General features: G+C 50.0%; 1 protein-coding gene across 1 annotated transcript in view; it reads left to right on the top strand.

The window, feature by feature from the left end:
• The window catches only part of LOC122389385 (filamin-A-like), a gene marked incomplete at its 3' end in the record, with an annotated part of 61,355 nt that overhangs the window by 26,392 nt on the left and 13,551 nt on the right, over positions 1-21,412 (top strand). Inside the window, exons 3-7 of the mRNA XM_043381324.1 lie at positions 7,263-7,404; positions 8,195-8,304; positions 13,120-13,217; positions 13,613-13,740; positions 14,937-14,957. Of these exons, the coding sequence (XP_043237259.1) occupies positions 7,263-7,404; positions 8,195-8,304; positions 13,120-13,217; positions 13,613-13,740; positions 14,937-14,957 (499 nt within the window). The remainder of the gene's footprint in view (positions 1-7,262; positions 7,405-8,194; positions 8,305-13,119; positions 13,218-13,612; positions 13,741-14,936; positions 14,958-21,412) is intronic.

Below are 21,412 nucleotides of genomic sequence, written 5' to 3'. Positions count from 1 at the left end.
CCCCTCAGCTGAGTCACGGTAAGGTGCTTCGTGATGCGGCCGGTCCCCGTGGCTGAAGCTTTGGGCGCCAAGCCACTCCCTGTTCAGTGTTCGCCGCAGCTCAACGGGCGGCGAGTCGGGCGTTTGAACGGCGCGGTGTTCAAATGTGAACGACGGTTAGCCGTCCAGCACTGGCTATGGCGGGATCAACTTGCTTAGCTGCATCTCAGTGATGCGATAAATGAAGATGAATGCAGTTTTCAAATTAGTGACCTACCTTTCGTTAGAACTGCGAGTGCTATTACAGCCGTGCATCATTTATTTCGATTTTAGTCACATCTGCAACCAAGCAGCAGTGCACTTCGACAGCACCACAGCAGAAGTCCATTCAATGAGCCGGCGGCTGAGGGTTCCTAACAGGCATCTACTCCCGTTTTTAATGACCGGCTGTCAGGCGGCGAGCAGTCGCCGGGCTGGGGTCAGATTTACTGCCTGTTTTGCTCGCCGCTCGGCTAGTAAACGCACCAGACGAGCTGTTACCGACCGGGTAGAAGCACGTTCGGCCGGCGTGGATTGTGGCTGGGGAGCTGAGGCGGCATCGGTGTATGTTCGTGGGCGTTATACTGGCCGGAGGACGGGCGTAACCCTCTTGCAGCACGCGCTCCGCGCATTCCATGGGCTGCTGCGGAGTGAGGATGCTCTGAACGCTTGAGGATCTGATCCAAGTGGCTGGGTGTCGCAGCCTCCGTTGTGTTATGTTCAAGTGAGCCCGGCTTGTGCTGACTTTTATCTGCTGTCCTTTTTGTTGAGTTGATTTCGAATTATGAATTACTTGTTCATTAGCAAGATGGTGAAGAATGAAAACGTATTTTGGCCGCCTTCTACTTTGTGAAGGCGGCCTTACCGATTATTGACAATCTCGCCCCCGCTAAACGGTTCAAGGCTCGTAACCCGACCGCTCCCCCCGTCACCGAGGCCACAAAGGAGCTCATGGCGCGGAGACGGGCGGCTCTCCGTAGCGGTGACCGGCCCCTCTACAAGGAGCTGAACCGCCGCGTGAGAGCAGCCATACGCCGGGACACCAGCGAGGAAATACATCGGCGCATCCTGGCCAGCGGACGGAGCTCGATGTGGCGCACCATACGACCTGTCATTTCAGCCAAACAGCCGACCAGACCGGCGCCCGATGCTGATGCTGACACCATGAACCGATACTTCGCCAGTGTCGGAACCGTGACCGCCCGCCAGGTGGATACATCGGGTCCGGAGCTGTCGGTGCGCCTGGCGCGCGTGTCCACCGGCCGGTTTGTGGTGCGCACGGTGACACCTGAGAGTTTGGTGGCGACCGTGGCGCAAATGAACGGTAGCTCGGCGTGCGGTGCCGACGGTCTATGCGTGCGGTTCGTTAAGCTCTGTCTGCCGTATATATATCACGTCATCACACATATTGTGAACTCCAGTCTGGCTTCCCACACTGTACCCCTATCCTGGAAACTTACCTATATTCATCCCATCCAAAAGTCACCCAAGTCCACTGAAACATCCAACTATCGACCCATTTCGATCCTCCCAACTATATCCAAGATAACGGAACGAGTAGTATACGAACAACTGTTCGAATACTTCTCGACTCACCACCTACTCCCACCCTGCCAGCACGGTTTCAGAAGCGGTCACTCTACCGACACAGCGCTGCTGACCATGACCGACCGTATATTCGAGGCTATGGACAACCGACAGGTGGCGCTATTGTGTTTACTAGACATGTCTAAATGTTTTGACGTGATTCCACATGACCGGCTGCTCACTAAACTCATGCAGTATAATGTCGATGTGCGCTGGTTCGAGAGCTATCTGTCGGGACACTATCAACAGGTCCTCATAAGCACACCGGATGGGGGTCGTACGCTCTCGAGGCCTCTACTGAACCCGATAGGCACGTATCAAGGATCTGCGCTGGGTCCTTTGCTGTACGCTGTCTACGCAGCGGACATGCCGCTGTACCTCGATGCAGATATTGCCCACGACCGCTGTCTCGTGCAGTATGCTGACGACGTGCAAATGGCAGTGTTTGGTAGGCCCAGTGACGGTGAACTTGTCCCTAGACTAGAGAGGAACCTGGAAGTGTTGTCATTATGGTTTCGTAAAAATGGACTGAAGGTTAACGCCAACAAAACACAGCTGCTCGTCATCGGAACAGGTCAAAATCTCCGCTCGATGCCTCCGACACGGGTTCAGTTTATGGGGGCCACGATTACCGGTTCCGTCACTGTCAAAAACCTTGGCGTAGTTTTCGATAGAAATATGACTTTTTCGGCACATGTGGACGACGTTGTGAGACGATGCACCGGCTTACTAAGCGGACTTAGCCACAGTAGGCACGCACTTCCACCGGATACGCTCGCTACCATTGTACAGGCACTCGTCGTCTCATCGGTGCGCTACTGTATTAGTGTATATGGTGTGTGCGGCACCACACAAATGGCGAGACTGCAGAAACTGCTCAACTTCGGCGCACGCGTTATTTCAGGCCGCCGCAAATACGACCACATCAGTGACGTGTTGAGAACGCTGAAGTGGCTGTCAGCAAAAAATATGCACCTCTACCACTCTCTGACCATGTTAAAACAGATTTTGTCAGCTTGCCAGCCTGAAACCCTGTACAGTAGCCTCGTGACCCGGGGTAGCATTCACCGCCGTGTGACCAGACAGGCTGACATGCTGGAGAGACCTGTAATACGGACGGAATCGGGACGCCGACGATTTCTGTTTTCTGCCGTCACGGGCTACAATGAATTGCCGCCGAGTTTCCACAACATGGGAACGCGAGAGTTCAGGCTAAAACTCCGCAAACATCTTCTGGCAAAACAACAAAACGAGTAGCGCGATGAGTACAAATGTGATGTGAGCTGAGTGTGTGTGCGTGAGTGTGTGTGTTAGTTGTGCAACTGAATCCCGATGTTCCGTTTTTATGACATGTCAATCATAATAGCCATGTGTTCATGGACCGATTGCACGATGTGAATACATACATACATACGTATTTAAGATAACACCACAGATACATTTCGGTAGGTATTAGTCACGACTTAAATTTCATATGCAGGAAACTCGGCATCGTTTACACCGAGTGATTTCATTTCCTCCCACGACGAACCGTTTCCCACTTCCACTCCTAATTTCCGTTTGCTTAGTCACTCCGTGAGGCGGCTACGCTAGGACCTAATGTGCCGACTGTGTGGTTATTGACTGACTTGTTTTCCCGCCGCCGCCCGCTGCAAGGATCAAAGTGCAAGGTAAACCAGACCATTAATTATACCTCGCATCCCGAATGCCGGCTTCGATAGTGCCAACTTCTCTCGCTGCTCGCCAATAGCTATGGATAGCTTCTGTCATGTTACTTGGGTGCCAGTATAATTGGTCTGCTGTCATTCTTCTCGTGCTACCTTTATATTCCTTCCCAAGCTTGGCTTTATCATTATATGTACTTGGGCCAAGCCTTCTCGCTTATCCTCCCCGTCCCGATCGTTTTTCTTTTGTCTCGTCTGCTTGCCAGAGCCCAATGCGTCCGAGCTGTAGGGAGGCATGTGCCCACTGTCTGCTTATGATGACCACTGTCCGTGCTGATGATGACCACTGCCTGTGCACGTGATGGCCGTGCACAGTGCACATTGCACACTGCTCTGCATGACACAAGGCCGTGAGGTCGGACAACGGCCTGCTCTCTCCACGCGCCGGCTTTCTCTCGACCCGCCCTGCTGCTCTGGCCTCCCGCTCTACCAGAGGCCCACTCTGCTCCCTCCGCTCTGCGCCCTCCACTTTGCCTCTGACACCGTCCTGCACTCTATCCCTCACCGTCCTCGCCCTCTGCAGCCGCCCCCGCTCCGTCCCTCCCAGCCTCTGCTTGGCCGGAGGCCCGTCCGCACGCTTCTCTCTGTCGGGCTCTCTCTCTCTCTCTCTCTCTCTCTCTCTCTCTCTCTCTCTCTCTCTCTCTCTCTCTCTCTCTCTCTCTCTCTCTCTCTCTCTGCTGCTCTATGATGTGCCTGTGCTCTCTCGCCTGTCCGCAATATTTGGCTACGAGACTACCTTCTATGTCATCCGTTGGCACACGCGGTCTAAGACTACCTCCCACTCGTTTGCAGGCTGTGCCATCCTACCTGACCAAGCGATTGGTCCTTGAACCTGTCCCACCTCAGACGAGAGTCCTAGACCACAATGGCAATGCTACCGCCCACTCCTCGGCTACCTGTCGCGAGGCCGGTGCACGGCCGCGGTGACCTTGACATTCGTGATTCGAACTGGCCGTCGGGCCGCGCCGAGAATGACTGAGCTACCGCACCCTGAGCTGCTGTCCAACGGCTGTCTGTCTGTCTGTCTGTCTCTGTGTCTGTGTGTCTGTCATGACCTTTCTGTTGCTCTCTGAGGTGGGCGTGAGTGGAGGCATGTCGGTTGGGACGACATTCGAATCGAGCACGATATGCGACACATTTACAGATGAGGCTGGGCAGTGGGCACATTGTCATACAAACATGAACGAGGAATGGCATTGGGTTCGAAAAGTATACGATAAAAAATAAAGAAGTGCTGGCTTCGATTTTTTATAGTTTAGTTACGCATAAACCTTCCGTGAACGCCTATTGCGTAATTTTGCATAGTGTTGGTCAAAGGTCGTGTGTATTTGCTGACGAGACAAATGTTTGTGGTCACGAACCCTGTTAACCTGTGAAGAAGCATTGCTTGCAATTTTAAGCATGTCATATCCGTTTGTCAACATACAAGCGACCAGATTAAAATATAAATAGCATGAATATTTGATTGCTGATCATATTGGACGACCGTTCATCGATTTGTCGTAGATTGCATTAGTTTTGGCATAGATAACATGATTCATGTTATCCATGGTTTTGACTTTTGTCCCTCATTTCCATGACATATCCGTGCGACACAATCTGTTCTGTAAAATTAGTGTTTACAGCATCACATAGTTCTACTAAAAAATAACTGTCGCCTGTCGTGTGACTATGAGACACGTATAGGACGTTTTTCTCGCAAGAAGAGCAAGTGACCGTTGGAATGTTAAGGATGCATTGGAACTCTAGGAATGCCTGGAATGCATTGAAACACGTAAACGAAGTACGAACCGAATCCCCCGAGCCGGATCAAATCGATCGCCAGTTCTGGGTACAGATCGATAACTCAGCCGATCCCGGCATAAATACAGTTTTCTCTGTCACAAGAGCGCGGGTGCATTATGTGATGTAGAATCCGGATCTCAGCTGACGTTAGTGGTGACGTTCATTACCGGATCTGAATTACGGCTGTACTCTCCGAACAATTATCTTGTAGACCTGCTTAGTGATCGTCCTGGCTAGTCTATCTATCATGCCTCCACACCGTATTGCCTATGCTAGACCAGGCTTGGGCTTTACTGGTTTTGCTGGGCTAGACTAAACTAGACTAGACTAGACTTGACTTGACTTGACTTGACTTGACTAGACTAGACTAGACTAGACTAGACTAGAGTAGACTCATGCCCTGCTTCTCGTGGTGCTGTCTCGCTCAACACGTCTTTTATCTGTGCGAACGTCAATTCTCTGGCCGCCCTGCTGATCGTATGGAACCGTTATTGGGAGGTGATAATGATCGACCAGTCGGACATGAGGTGCATTCAAGACAATGGTAAAATTGACAACTCATGAAATGACAGCCCAGTGCAGCCACGTAACGGTTCTTCGTTTGAAAGCTCGGCGGCTTATGAGCGCTACGTGAGCATTGATCAGAATTGGATCTCTTTCTCACGAAGAAAGATGGAAGAGTGTGCCAAAAGAAAAGAGTTACCGCAGAGTTCCGCGCCTCATTTGTCCATTTCTCAGCCCATTGCATTAGCAATGATAGTATCCATCTACACATATGTGCCCTGCCAAGACACAATATTATAGAACACTGATACCTATTTGGAAACAGTGTTATTCAGGAAAGATCTTTTCTGTTATCATGGGCTTATTCATGGCACAACTTCTGGTACATCACGTTTACTACACGTCGGTTTTGGCGTCTCGCTCTCACGACGTCGCCCTACTCCCGTCATGCGGCACCACCTTCTCCACCCGTGTCAGCTTCATCACACGGATCTCACTCGTACCGCCCTCGGTAATGTATGCTAATCAAATGCCAAACTCTCAGACCGGGAGCCGCCCCACCGCGGGGGGCCGGGCGGGCCGCTCCGGATTCTCACCCCGGGCCAGCCCGCTCCCGGGGTGACCAATCTGACCGGCCATGTTCGCTGACCGCTCTACTGACCAGTGGTCACGGTCAGCCTCGCCGGTCAGAGTCCCGTGCTGTGACGGTGCCGTGGTCTGGATACGTAGAAACGCGGCCAAGTTTCCGACGTCGCGGTCTGTCGGTTTGTGGCGTTCGGCATCACTCGTCAGAGGCATTGTGAAGCTCCGACTCCATTCAAGCTTTTAGTTTGATCGAGGTCTGCACTCACATCCTGACAGTGTGTCCCACGATTCTGTCGTGAATCGTGAGTCGGTGCGGTCACCGTGAATTGTCGGGTGATTCCGACTCCACCCAAGCGGTACGACGGCTGTGACAGGCGCGGGAAGCCCAGCTCGTGGGCCGTCTGTGCATAGAGCATGCGTTCACTGATGCGCAACCGAGCGGTACTTCTTTAGCTTGGCGCGCCTAACAAGCGGCGACGGCCGGACATAGCGGAGCAGGGTGGGACGGGACACGACATTGGAACGGAAAAGGACGGAGAACGGGACACGGGACAAAGCACAGACAGCCAGTCAGAGGTCAGGGCATGCACGAACCTAATGTTTGAACTCAGATGTGCCTTGCTTCGCGATGTGGCGGCTTAGAATGTATGTCGGATATGATCCGTTAAATTGAGCTCTTGGAAAAAAACTGTGGGACAACTGGAGGCTTTCATACTTTCGTGGTGTCTGTTCTACGTTTTAGACTGCTCGCTTGAGTCTCTTTGTGGCGTTCGTTTCGTTGTATTCGGTGTTGTGTTTTCGGCTCATTCTCGGCCTTATGCCTTGGTTTATTAGTCATCATGGACGAAGCACATGTTATGATGGTGTTCATATTAATAACTGGCCGATAATTAGATAATTAGGCTCTATCCCGGTGGCCAAAAGCGCCACCTGAGCGGCAACAGATGGCGATTCGGTGCGGTTTCCGTGGGAGATAATAAGCAGTTGGGTGGACTCCCTTCTTGACCAACCCACGTCGAATGATCAGCACTAACATCGAGTTGTCTCTCCGTGTTCCAGACGCTACCCACATCGTGGACTGTCACCTGAAGCTGATCCTAGGTCTGATATGGACGCTGATCCTGCACTACAGCATCTCCATGCCCATGTGGGAAGGAGACGAGAACGTGCCCGGAGAGAAGGGACCCACGCCCAAACAGAGGTGAGAGACGGGTCGGACGATCGGGCTGCGATGGGAAATGAGCTGTAAAGGAAACTGTAAAATGCTTGCTTTACAGTGATATATTGTGCTCTCGCTTTCCAATTAAATAAAAATCACTTTATGTGATATTCAGATCGTTGCCGTTTTCTGTCATTAAACCAGCTTTGAAGTATATTTATCAATTTTTTCTCTATTGCACGAAAACGTAAAATTATGATTGACCAACACGTTTAATATCATTTGAACGATTCACCTTGGAAGAATGAATTTAGTCGACCCTCAGACTGTGTGTGTGTGCCGACTAATACCGGAGAATCTGTTTCCAATCACGTCTGGATCTGAAGCGGCACAATCGGCCTATCCCCGACATCTGTTTATTTGAGTTCGCTCAGAGTCGGCACTGTCGGCATTATGCAATGCGCGGCGTCGGTGGCTGGACCCTTGGCTATCAGAATTGTGTTGAGCTAGCTGCAGAAAGAACGCACTGTTGGCGCCGAAAATTATGCGTGCTGTCATAACATCCTCAGTTTAATGGGCGCTTTGCGATTCACTACGTCATTGTTTAGTCAAATGTCGAGTCTGCTTTATTAAGTCCGTTTATATCATCGTCTGTGAGTTGTTTTCCGTCGCCTTCTCTACCGCTCTCTGCTAATTTTGTAGCGTATACCCTCGTCTCTTGTGATCCAACACATTTGACCGTAAGCCACTACTACCACAATAGCGTGTAGTGTGACGTCAGAGACCCTCTGTGACGTCACTCCTGATCTGACCGATGACGTCACTGTGTCAGGCTGATGAACTGGATCGGCTCCAAGATGCCGGACCTGCCGGTACGCAACTTCACCTCGGACTGGCGTGACGGCAAGGCCATCGGAGCCCTGGTGGACGGCGTGGCGCCAGGTCAGTTGGGGGGTCAAGGTCATGTGGCAAGGGTGTCGGGTCAGTCAGGGTCAGGTCATGTGAAGATGTCAGGTCAGTGGGTGTCAAGGTCATGTTAGAAGCGTTCTGTCAGTCGGGATCAGAGTTTTTCAGGAAGAGGTGTTCTTACCTGAAATGGGCGGAACCGTAGGTGAAATAGATCGGTCTGAGTCTGGCTGAATGTTCGTCTATAATCATACTGCTAGGGGCAAGCTGCACCAGTTCCCAGGCCAGCACAGGGCCAGCCCCTGACAAACTGGTCTCGTTGGGAAGGGTGAGGTCACGCTGCCCAGCTGCCGCCCTTCCCTATGTGCTTCCGCCTTCCGTTTAAACTGATGAAGACAAAGAGATCCATTGGGGTAATCAGCTATGTGGAACCATTGTCTAAATTGGGTGATTGTGGCGTGATGGTTATGCCGTTTCTCGTAATGTGCTACGTCTGGGTTATCCGTTACTCTCACTGAGACGAGCATGCGGGACGTTTATGAGAGAAGTTAACTTACTCCAGTAAATAAGTCGCTTTATCCCTAACCACTTTTCGAAAATGCAATCTGCTTGACCTCGGCTAGTCCAAAACTTATTCTTACAAGTCGCTGTAGGTAAATGTCAAGTCGTTCTATGCCCAGTTCCCCAGATCCAATTCCGCTTCGGGTTTTCGTCCGTAGATACGATCCTCTGATTTTATTCTCTGATTGCTACGGGCAGAACAGCGGTCCTGATCGAACGTTGTAGGATGTACGACACAGAGCGATGATACCATCGTCTACCAGCTTTTGGCCGCGGGTCGACGGGTGCGAACAGGCGACGGGACTCGTCTTACGCACTTCTAACGAGTGATTCCGTAACCCTGCTGCCCTGGTTGGACCAATCGATGATCACGCTTTACGAGAGTATCTGTTGATGATCTTAGTTAGGTGCACTGAGTGATTAAAACGTGACGAGAACGCTTAGGACTTTCTGTGGCCCAGAGAGTGCCGAGTGGAAAGATAACTACGTATACCGTCACAGCCACGTCATCTAAGACCATTGCCTGCTATGTAATTATCAATTTGTAAGGGGTTGAACAATTCGTATGAAAATTTCAATAATCCTCATTGATTTGAAGACGCGTTTCAAGGCGTCTTTGAAAGAGGTATAGTTATTCTGACTCAGCTTGTTAGTAGTGTTCTCGCCATAGTATTAGCCCAGGCAACATCAGTCACGACTATTTGGCATCTGGCTTAGGGTGGCACTTAGCAATAGGGTGAATTTTATGTTATCCGATTTTTAGGCGTGCGGGTAGTTTTCTGGTTCCATTCCCGTAAAAAATAATGTGTGCAAAATGATTTTGAAAAATATTGATATTTAGGGGTCGCGAATTGAGGTCAAAGTTGGCAGTTTTGGGGAAAAAATCAACTTTTTGGAAACTACTTTAAACCTATTTGGAATGACATATGTGGTCATTAAGCGTCATATCCGACGGATTTTGACCTTTATTTGTATAACAATTGCTTATCCTATCACTTCCGGTCGATCGTAGCCAGTCCAGGTCAGGCCAAGACAGGTCTGATCTGGGCTGTTTTACCCATGTCAGGCCTGTTTTTGGCCTGCGACCGGTGCCTTCTCACAGTGGAGGTCATATCCTCTTATAAGTGTGAGGAGTGAACGGACTCTCCTGTTCCAAAGGGAGGACGAGCCCCACAGTTCTATCGGTTCTTGAGACATGCTCCTTTTCTGTCAAAGAGAATGTGAAGAAGTTGGAGTCAGCCTATCGCCGGCGGGGGAAAGCAGAGGCGAGAGTGGACATTGAGCTGCACTGGTTTATTGTGCTTTCGGGATGTTCTTCCGTGGGCGCTTCTTCCGACTCTACATAGTGCCAGTGCCAGCAACAGACTTACCCGGCCGTTGCGGCGCGCACACGGAGGGAACGTCTTTGACGATGGCGACCATGAGAGAGAAACGTCGACTCACACTCCCAAGCGTAAGCGGGCGAGCGGACGTCCCCAACAGTGAACTGGCCTCGACCGGGCCAAACTGCCAAACCGTAATGTGTGAAGAACACGTGAACCTGTTATCAACTGCGGCACGGAACTTCTGATACGACTCCGGCTGAACCGCGAGAGAAGGAGCGTCGACCGATTCTAGGTCCTGGTGATGGGGGGGGGGGGGATTACGGTGGCCAAGCTCCTCGCCGTTCCCAAACTCCCCTTCATCCAAGCACAGGAGGCCATGCTCACAGCGCTGGGGGGCTAGGAACTGGAGAAGCGGAACTGCGACCTTTTGCTTCGACGCCACGACGGCGAACAGCATGCTGGTGAACGGTACTTTAGCCCTTATCGAGCAGAAGCTGGATCGTCCCGTCCTCCAGCTGGCCTGCCGGCACCACGTGTAAGAGCTGGTCCTAGAGAAGGCCTTCTCCACCTGCCGTAGATTCTCGAGCGGCCTCTACATCCAGCTGTTTAAGAGGTTCAAAGGCGGGTGGGAGTTCATGCTTCATTGACAGGATCACACCGGTGGCGTTCGCCGTCGACGACGTTCCGGAGTGGGACAAGGTGCTGGTCAGCTTCCATCGCTTCCATCGCTGGACTATGCCTAGCTCCGGGAAGACTACCGAAAACTTCTGGAGCTATGCGTAACTGCTCTCGGTGGAGTTCCAAGCACGGCATCCGTTTCTCCGCCTCAGAGTACTCCACTGAGTTAGGTGGATGGATTAGGTGGATCCTCCATGTCGTTGAAAAGATCACAGAAAACGCTAACCTGACACCCGAAGATCGACTGCAATTGCTAAGTGCTAACCAGGCTACACACAAAGTGATCTGGGTGCCCGTTACCCATAATACCCCTCCCTCCAATGAGGCGCCAATAATCTACTAAAGAGGAGGAACTGGAGTAGTGGAGTACATAGACCAGCGTTCTGGCGTGGCCGAAGCTGCATAGAATATCAATAAACAATATGAAAATGACAAAGAAATGCCTTATTATCATCCGATTATAGCGTAATAGGAAATTCAGAAGCGATTTTAATGATATTGAAATATGCTACCAAAATCTCAATTTTGACCTTGATTCGCGACCTCTAAACATCAATATTTTCCCATAAAAATTTGCCTCCCTTATTTTTTACGGGAATGGAACCGGAAAACCACCCGCACGCATTAAAAATCAAAAATTGATTTTTAAGTGCCACCCTAATCTGGCTGCTATTGCATTGCGGACGGGGCTTAACGCCCGCTTGTGTGTTGACATTGCAGTCTGCTTATCATACAGACGGCCATACGCCACATGTCACTTCCCACCCCGTGCTCCCCACGGCGTGCTCTAAAGGGAACCGACTTCATTAGTCACTGAATCACCCGGGTATGCTCCACGCGGCGTCAGATAAGCCTGCAAAACTGCACCGGTAGGAGCCAGGGTCTGCTACCGAGGGTGGTATAGGCTAATTTGTAGTGATTAAGAAACTATCTGACCGTCTGGGGAGGCTGGGCAGTGACTGACTGCTCTGTGCATGCGATTGCTAAGACGTCGGTCGGTCACCCGCATGAATGGGAAGGGTGCGAAGGATGAGCGAACACTGCATAAGTTAGGTGAGCACTGAGCACTGAGCGGTGAGCACTGAGTTATGAGCACCCCAGCCTCACCCACGAGAGAACTCAGGCAGTTGTGATGCCAGGGCCCGTTACCTCCCTGGGGTAGAGGGCGAGCGTGCCACGGGCTCGTGCCAACCGTGTACCCCTCCCCCTGATCCCCGGTCCGGCGCCGTCTGGTCCGGCCTGTCGTGCTGATGATCGCCAGCTTTGACGGCGGCTACTTAGCGATTCCAGGAGCGGGCACCGCTGCGGTGACGTGTTGGAAACTTTTTACTCGGATAAGAGTTCCGTAATTATACCTCAAGTGCAAGTGAATTATATGTTATGTCTGCACTTTTGATGGAATGTGGCAAATGCTAAATGTCTTTATTTATGGAGTGAATAACTCAATAGTCGAAAATCCTTTACGAATAGGCAATTTGTCCCCATTGATACTTCCAACCGTAGGTATTCATTTGGAACAATCAAAACCTTTGACGTCGGACCGTTTTGTGACAATTTCCGTTCCGCATTGTCCTCTTGCCCACTCCTACCCCGCCTCACACCACTCTCATTAACCCCACTGACGTGCCACTTAGCCCCTATTTCTCTGTCCCGGTAATCGGCCCCTTTTTATACGGAGCCATTGGAGCCATGACGCGGCACAAGTGATCTGTGACTCCTCTCGGGGGCGGTATTTGAACGGAGCTATTTGACCTGGAATGTGGACTATGCGCCGCTGGTGGGGCCACGGACTTCACCGCTAATGCCGGAAGGGCCGTGGTAGACAGAAGTCTGGAGTGTAATGGTTCCGTGTGATTGACTGGACCGCCGGAGGAGGATGGAATGGATGGGCAATTTAAAGAGAGACATGAACAAATGAGTTGTGAATTTCTCGAGTGTTGAAATGTTGATGCGGGCCTGTAATTTGCACGTAGGTGTCGTAGGTATATTGTTATAGGTATGTGGCTATGCTCGTATTAGCTCGTGTCATCAATTGCTGGGTGCACCATTTGCCAGTGTATTTCCTGTAATTTTGCTATAATACTTCCTTTGATAAGATGCGCAGGGTTCCTCAATTCCTACTCATGTGCTGCCCCGGTGTTAAATGCTCATACTGACGGTGGTCTTTCTTCCTTCCATTCAGGTCTGTGCCCTGACTGGTCCGACTGGAAGCCAGAGGACGTCCTCGATATGTCTCCCTGGTGTGTGTTTTCCGTATAACTGACGGGAACCTATCCCTTTTCTCCAGGTCTGTGCCCTGACTGGTCTGACTGGAGGCCAGAGGACGCCCTCAAGAACGCCACGGAGGCTATGGGTCTGGCCGACGACTGGCTCAACGTGCCTCAGGTACGACGGAAAACGCTAACCGATGCGGAGAGCCGCTCTGTGTACACTGAGCGGCTAGTTAGTGGAACGCTACGCCTGTAGTTAGTGGAACGCTACGCCGGCTCACAAACTAGCGGGGAATTCATTCGCGCTATTGCGTTTTGTTCGTCTACATCGCACTTTCTGCCTGATACTGAGCGGAAAAATACCCACCACGGCTTACTACGATTTATGGCTGTGAGTTCCGTTTGTTTGTGCGCATTTCACTAGGGACGACATGGCTTAAAGCTCCTCTGGACAGTCATACAATCGTAATAAAATATCGCCAGGCTAACCATGGCAGCCACACGTTATCAGCCCCTTTCAGACCTAACTCTGCCTCTCGAACTTACACCCATGTCTCCGCCACATTACAGCTGATCCAGCCGGAGGACATGATTGACCCGAACGTGGACGAGCTGTCGATGATGACGTACCTCTCGCAGTACCCCAACGCCAAGCTGAAGGCCGGCGCGCCACTCCGCGCAAAGACAAACCCCAACAGGTGAGACAGAGCTGAGAGACGATGACCATCCAGTGACCTTCCATGACACCCATTTTCTCACTGGAACACCGAGTATTTCTCACCTGACATGCGCTAGTTTGGGAAAGAACTCGCCGCTGTTTAGCTGGTGAAAAGTGGCTGAGTCGCTCGGCTAGAGGTTGTTGACAGGCCGTTAAGGCCGGTTCACACGCGCCCGGCATGGCCGATTAGCTGCTCTGTTTCGCTGGTCATCCGGTGCTAGAAACGGCCGTCCGACATTCCAGGCTGTGTGGAGATGGACGGCATGTCGTTACTGTGTGAACGGAGCTTTATTGGGGATGTACCGACGTAGGACTGGAATCACAGGGAGGACATATTGACAAAGTAATCGTGATATTGACATGCAGCAAATTAGGCAATTTTACTGCGCGGTAAGTATTATTCTTCATACCTTTAATTGACCATTTGGGTGGCTTGTTCGTAGGTATCAATATTTCACATCTTCGTTCTGTAAGGTTCTCAGCCCCTAAGGACTCAGACTAAGGACTCCGTAAAGCCGTTTTCACTTCGGTTTCCGGCCAGCTGTGACCTATGGTCCGTGACCCGTGCCACTGACGGGCTCTATTTAGTCCATTGAGTCTACTGCGCTGAGTGGACAGCGGGCCATTGGCCGCTAAATTTCCGTGTGTGCGTGACCTGACCACTGGAGCGTGACGGTCACGGGACGAGGCCCGCCGCGCCGTGCCGGTCTGCTGGGCCTACTGGGTGGGTGGTGTGGTGCGCTGGTTTTGGGGAGTGGTAAAGAGGAGGTGGCTTAGGTTTTGACTCATTTGGTCAGCTAATTGGTGTCGTGAATTAATTAGGTTTGTGTGTCCTGCAAAATGCTCGTCTATTTCAATGCTATTCGGCCCATTTTGCCGGCGCAAAAAAAAACTTTCATTGCTTACGTTTCATGGGTAAATGGTGTCTGATAGTAGATGGGTTTTGTGAAATATGACAATTATTTCCGTTTTAGGGTCTAGTAATGTCATAGTATTCTTGGACAGTCTGCTATGGAAGTGTAACAAACGATAAAAATCGATCCGATAAATTACTGGCTGCACTCACATGAAATGGACCCAAACTACCTCCATGATTCTGTAAACGAGCCTGTAATTGTTGACCGTACAGCTCTCCCCCGACTGGCCATCTGACATTATGGTGTCGATTTGTTTCAGTCAATCTGCCATCGGTGCCAGGTACAACAGTGTGTTTGTCTGTCTGTGTGTCGTAGACTAAGTCGTTACCCAACTAACGCCCAGGTTCCCTTTGTGTGCGGTGCTCAACTAAACCGTTTGAGAGTTTGAACTAGTTTGGTCCGAGTGAAATGGTGTGAGTTGTATTGACAGAGTCACTAGTTGAATGGTGATTTTATTAACCAACTTATAATTGCAGCGTAGTGAAAATAACATAACACATATTTTCTGTTTTCGTGCTGAGTTTCAGAAAACAGCGTTGAAACGGCATGAATGAATTCTTACTCAACCATATCTCCGTTTTGAGGTCGCATAGCTTCCTTCCGACCATGTCTCTTCCGCCGCCTGCCTTTGATATCTGCGCTGGCCGCTGCGTCTTCCGTTCTGGCAGCGTCGTTTTGGCCGAGCAGTGAGCGCCAAACGCTGGAGCCGCCCGGCCTTGGAGGGTGGTGCTGTGTGGGGTGGGGCTGGGGGTGGGGGGTGTCTGTGGTCGGCCAGCGACACGGAGTACCCCCCCCCCCTCTTCCTACCCCTCCCTCCGCCGTCCAGACCCGTCCGCTCAGCACAGCCACGATGAGCTGACCGCTGGCCGCTGTCCTTGCTTGGCTGTCTGGATTGTAGGCACGTCTGACCCAAGTCGCAAACAACGACGAGCACGGCCGTCTGGATACGTCCAGAGCACGCCTGGAACACCAAACACGGTCCGAGTACGGCCAGAGCACGCCAAAAGCACGACCAAACCTCCCAACCAGACGTGCTGGCTCGTCAGCGCGTCGGAGCGAGACAAACACCTCACGAAGCTGCCAGAGGGCGGCGAGGGCGTGCTGTGAACCAAAGACCTCAGGGGCGAGGGACAGGCGCGGATTCAAGGGGGGGGCCATGGGGGCCATGCCCCCCCCCCCTTGGCCGATTTTTTTTTCAAAAATAAAATAAAAAGTTAAAAAGTTAAAAAGCTGAAAAGGGGGCCTCCTGAAAATAAAGTGGCCGAAATCCGATGAGTTTTTTTTTACCTACCCACTTAGTTATTTCTTAGAAGACTAGCTGAGAAGACTTCTTTGTTAGAAGATTGGTAAAGCTTTTCATAACTTGGAGGTCTCTTATACTCACAGAGATGACCACTTTTACAGGGCCTCCTAACCTGCACAGAGGGCCTCCAAGCCTGCACAGATGTTGAGATGTTGCCTGAACAGCTAGATAAGCTCAATAGACGCAGTTTTTTTTTTGGGGGGGGGCCAACAAGTGGGAAGATGGGGCCTCCAACAGGTGGGATTATGGGGGGGGCCTCCTGGTTTCTAATGGCCCCTCCCTTGGAGATTTTCTGGATCCGCCCCTGGCGAGGGATATGGAGGGGTGGCAGGTGGCCAAAGGTGACGTCCGACCACAAAGGCCTGACTCATAGGCTGTGTTCTGTCGCTTAGCTTCAACTCCTCGCAGAATTTAGCGGGGTTTATAGCCGACGCTAACTTGCGCATTTGTATTTCGCGGGGTGAGACTGGTTAATCCAAACGAGACTCATATCTCATATCATTCAGGCTCGCCCGTCTGGCGGTCGTTGCCAGGCCGGCGTTTGCGCGCCACAATTAATCCAGCCGGCGGATGACGTCATCGGTGTTCGTTCAGACGGATGACGTCATCAGTGTTCGTTCAGATGGTGACGTCATCGCTGGGTGGCGGTTGGTGGCGGTCGGTTCCCGGAGCGGCGGAAGGCCACGGAAAAATTCCAGCCGCCCTGGAGGGGAGGGGATGTGCTGTATCGGCAGGCGACAGGCGGGCGATGGGTCGGCAGGCGGTACTGGCGGCGGGCGATGGGTCGGTAGGCGGTGGGTGGTGGGAGATGCACGGTGGGCGTTGGACGATGGTTCGATGGGTGGTATGCAGGCGGACAATGGATTGGTATTGGTAGTGGGCTGGTGGGCGGTGGGCCTGAGGTTCGTTGTGGTTTTGGTGGGTAGACTTGTGTCCGGTGGGAAACTAGCGGTAGCTCAGTGGACGATGAACGATGGATTGTGGATGATATTGGGCGATGTGCTGCGATGATGAACGATAAACGATGGGCTGTGGGCTGAGCTCGGAAGCTCGATGGCTTGATAAGTTACGATGTGGAGCGATGGCGGTTGTAGATTATCTAAGCATCATCTATATCATTGAGCACCATCGGTGTCTCAACAACTTGCACGTCTGGTGCATCCCTTATCAAAACCGTCGCACCGTTTGAGCAATGAACGCCATCCTTAAAGGGACCCTCCCACCTTCAAAAAAGTTAATGAATTGGCATAAAAGTGATGTAGCGTGAATCACAAAGAGCGAAAATGAACATCTACCAAATTTTACCGGAAAATATTCAACCGTTTTCGAGATATAAGACTTTTATTTTTGTTTACTTTTTGGGAATTCCGCTGTTTCTATGACGTCACATAAAGGTTTTCTTTACGTCGGCATTTGGAAGCAATAATTTGGTATCAAAGTGCGACAAATATTGCGCGAATGATGCGTTTATCTTATCAAGGTCAGTATATGATGGCCAACAAAGGATTCCAGGACAATTCTTCTTATGGCATTTTTTCGTATCGCAATTCTTCGTCTGCAAATTTTCGTCAGGGCATTTATTCGTATCGGATTACTTTGTCTCGCATCAGGGTATCTGAAAATCGGCTCGCATTTCTTCTTCAACGCAAATATATGCAAGAGTAAGCATTGATGGACAAATAAATGCACCGACGAAGATTTGTAGACGAAGAAATGCGGACGAAGAAATGTCATGCGAGGATTCGTTCGGGTACCATGACATTTATGTGATTTCAGTCAAGGTTCACAGCTGATCTGCTAAATCCAGGGCTGTCTCATCCCTATCTCCGTAACGTGTCGTGTGCGACCAATGACGTCACGGCATTGCGGCGTTCTGATTGGGCGGCAGCTCTGAATCGTCCGACTGGTGGTCCCCGCTCGACAAGCGCACGTGCGCCGACTAGTCATTTGTAGTGGCATTGACGGCAGAAAAAGTGAGGTAATGCAGAGCTCTGAATATACTTGAATAGAGTCTAAGCCGTTAGTAATACGTAAAAACGTCAGAAAGGTTTCTTGTTCGTCTTGATTTGAGCTTTTATGTGATATAACTTTTACCTTAGTGTCGAGGTTGGCAGCTATGTGGGAGAGCCCTAAAGTTGGGTCATTTTCCATAGGATTGCATTACAGCCGTCCCACCCTTCGTACCTGTGACGTCACGGAAATCGCTGCTTCGGCCTAATGAGCATACCATCTATATAGGGCCTTGTGCTAAATCAAGCCAAGAATCCAAACTATCAAAAAACTATAAATATTTGTTTGTCTGTCACAGAGGTCTCAAGCAATATAGGTTGACATATGTTGAATCAAAAATCTACTGCCACAACTCACATCTCCTGCCTTAGTTTATCATTGTTGTTTTAACTTGCTTTCAAGAGAAACAGAAGCCAGTATCTGATATCACTTCAGATGATTGTTTCAAGATCTGAGTTCAAATGGAATTAAAAGCAAGATCAAGATGAAACAGGGATTATTGCTGTTAAAGTAGTTTGGCCATGATACAACAGGCACATAAATCATTAGCCAAATCAAATACTGGTTAGTTTGTCAAGATGTTTGTTGTCTGTCGTCTGTCGAGCTGCTATGAACACTGAACGCTCTCACTCTTACTTTAAAGAGAGTAGTTTAAGTTGAATGGTAGTGAGCTGTAATTAGACAAAGCAGCTATTCAGTGCTCACATCAAGCCAGGCTAGGAAATGGCATCAACTGTGGTGGGAGGAAGCAGGTTCGGCAGGCCTATGTTGTAAACTTCTGTTGTGTCTTGTGTTTGATCAACTGATGTTTTCTGCTCTGTTTTGTGCAGTGATAGTAGCAGGTAACTGCATGCTTGTCAAATTATGTGAATAAACAAATTCATAACATTGCATTTTTCTCTCCATGCAAGGAACAAGTAAGATGTTGTAGAAAATGTAATAGAGGGCTGCATTGCTGATTTCATGCACTTTATCAGAGCTTTATTTAGAATTGCTTTCCTGAAAGCTACACACAGGCCACAGCACTGAAATTCACAATGTCATAGCTTTTGGCAGAAAAAAAGAAAAGACTTGCCTAGGTAAAATTGGCTGAAAGTATGGCAGAGCAGGTCTTGATGCGTATGCCCATCCGTGTGCTTGCCGAAGCCGAACTGACTGCAACACATTAACTCTGACCCACCATGGTGGCTGGCATATCCTGAACTTTCACCACTCTAAACAAGACAACTTTCAGCCCTCAGCATTGTATTAAAACACTGTACATGGCAGTTGACACTCAAAATTTGTTTCAGTGCCATCCACGGACAACATCAGTCGCCATTCACCAGGCCAGTAAAAACAGAATAGATAATAGCTTCAAACCCATGTAGTCAGAGTTACTAGGTCTGCACCTCAAAACAAAATCCAGGTGACATTCACCACGCCAGTAAAAAAACAGGTAGGTACTTAGGTAACGTAACAGCTTCAAATCTGGTAACATGTTGGTCGGACTTAACACTACCATATGTACATGGAATAATATGATACCAAACAATAGTGCAACCATTCTGGACAACAAAAGTGTATGATAAAATTAATTTAGAATACCTTGGCAGCATGATTTACGAGCACAGGCAGGTGTTACCTACCAGCCTTCTCAATACTCGTAAAACCAACATTGTAGTTTTGATTTTACCTTACATGATAACACACTTGGCTGCAATGGCACATTTAATTTAACACTGTGAAAAGACCAGTTATAACCACTTCACAAGCACAATTGCACCTCATGCCGACATCCTTTTCCAAAGACAGTCAGCAGCGTCTTTCGTCAAAACTGGAAGATCAATCCCCTTTCAACTGTTAACATCAAAAATATTTCTTCATGGTGTGATCTCCTATGGAAACCTTGCGGGAAAAGAATTAATGTCAATTGTCAGCTCTTCAAATTTCTTTGGACTTAAACTTGCAGTACCATATCCAGTTTGCTTTGATATTTTGTTTTTCATTCCATGTTGAAGTTGAACACCAAGCTCCAGATATAGCAGGCAGCTTGATCATCTTCGGCCTTGGTATAATATCAGTCCAAGTTCCAGTGGTGGGTATCTTCTAATATTCAAATTAAAATGAAAAGCAATAGGCTTTCTCAGCGCCGACGACGGATTTCACGTTGATAAAAAAGGGAGCTCAAGGTCAGCAAAACTCGGGTTCAAGGAATGGCGGGCGTTGAAATGACTGCTGACGTCATCAACAAACCGCTAATGGTTAAGAGATAGGGACTAAGCTGGTCCCACCCAAGATTACTTTACTACTCGGTCCCACCCTGCAAGTAAAGGGAAGAAATTTCTTGAACACCATAAAGCTGCGGGGGTTGCGACCAGGATAAATGGTGGTTTCTGAGCTTGGCCGCAAACTTGGCTATCTCAACTCAAAACTAATGTTAAGGTGGGATGGTCCCTTTAACACGCGCAGTGGAAGGGGGGGCGGATTTCGCCCACCCCTCCTGTTTTTCGCCAATAACTCGCGCCGCAAACATGATATTAATGTGAAATTCTGGCTACCTGTCCAGAATTGAACTGCGGATCTTCTCGTGCAAGAAATAAAAAAATCGGGTCACAACTTTTCTAGTAAGGCGGCGCGGCGGCCGGCGCTAGCCGTTACGCGCCGCCTGAATTGTAGACTGTGCCGGGGCGGGACGGTTCCGTCTTTACATCGCGCTCGCCGCTCCTTACCGCTGATTATATTCGATTGGCGTCAAATTTTGTGAGAAGACTAAGAAATGTACAGGCAATCTTATGGTCAAAGAATTTTGAAAATCGGCCGGTAACAACTTGAGTTATGAGTGTAAACACAAAATTGTGATTGCCGCGTTTCCCGCGCCCGCCGATCCCGCTTCAGCCGGCGACATCTTACGCTTAGCAGGCTTCTAACTGCCATATTTATTGTTGGATTAACAAGAAAGTCACCATACCTACTCGCAAATGTATGTTCTTTCGTATAGTGAAAGAAAAAAGAAAATCGGCCGGTAACTTTTTGAGTTATCGGCGTGTAAACGCAAAAAAGTCGCTAATATGGCAGATTTGACCACTTTTGACCTCATTTGACCTTGAAGATATTGACCTAGGGTCATGAAATTCACACACAACAGAGTTCCCCTGGGCCGCCAACTACCTAGCTTCAGTGGGAGCTGAGATCTTAGGGGGGGGGCGACATCCGCTCCCCCCCCCCCTTCCACTGGGCGTAGTACTCGCAACCCTTTCACTGCGCGTGTTAAAGACGACAAATATTGCGGCGTTGGCCGTTGCAGGACCGAGCGTAGCGGGGTCAGTGGAATGTTGCAGAGGGGTGACGACAGCAACTGTCAGTGACGTCGCCGGAACCGCCGCTGCTGTACCGTGTCCAATGCCCACCATGCCAAAACTGCAGCCTGCAGACTAGAATGG

Source organism: Amphibalanus amphitrite, unplaced genomic scaffold, assembly GCF_019059575.1.
Source record: "Amphibalanus amphitrite isolate SeventyFive unplaced genomic scaffold, NRLGWU_Aamphi_draft 000356F_arrow, whole genome shotgun sequence".
Lineage (NCBI taxonomy): Eukaryota > Metazoa > Arthropoda > Thecostraca > Balanomorpha > Balanidae > Amphibalanus > Amphibalanus amphitrite.
This window is presented reverse-complemented; position numbering and strand designations above follow the sequence as displayed.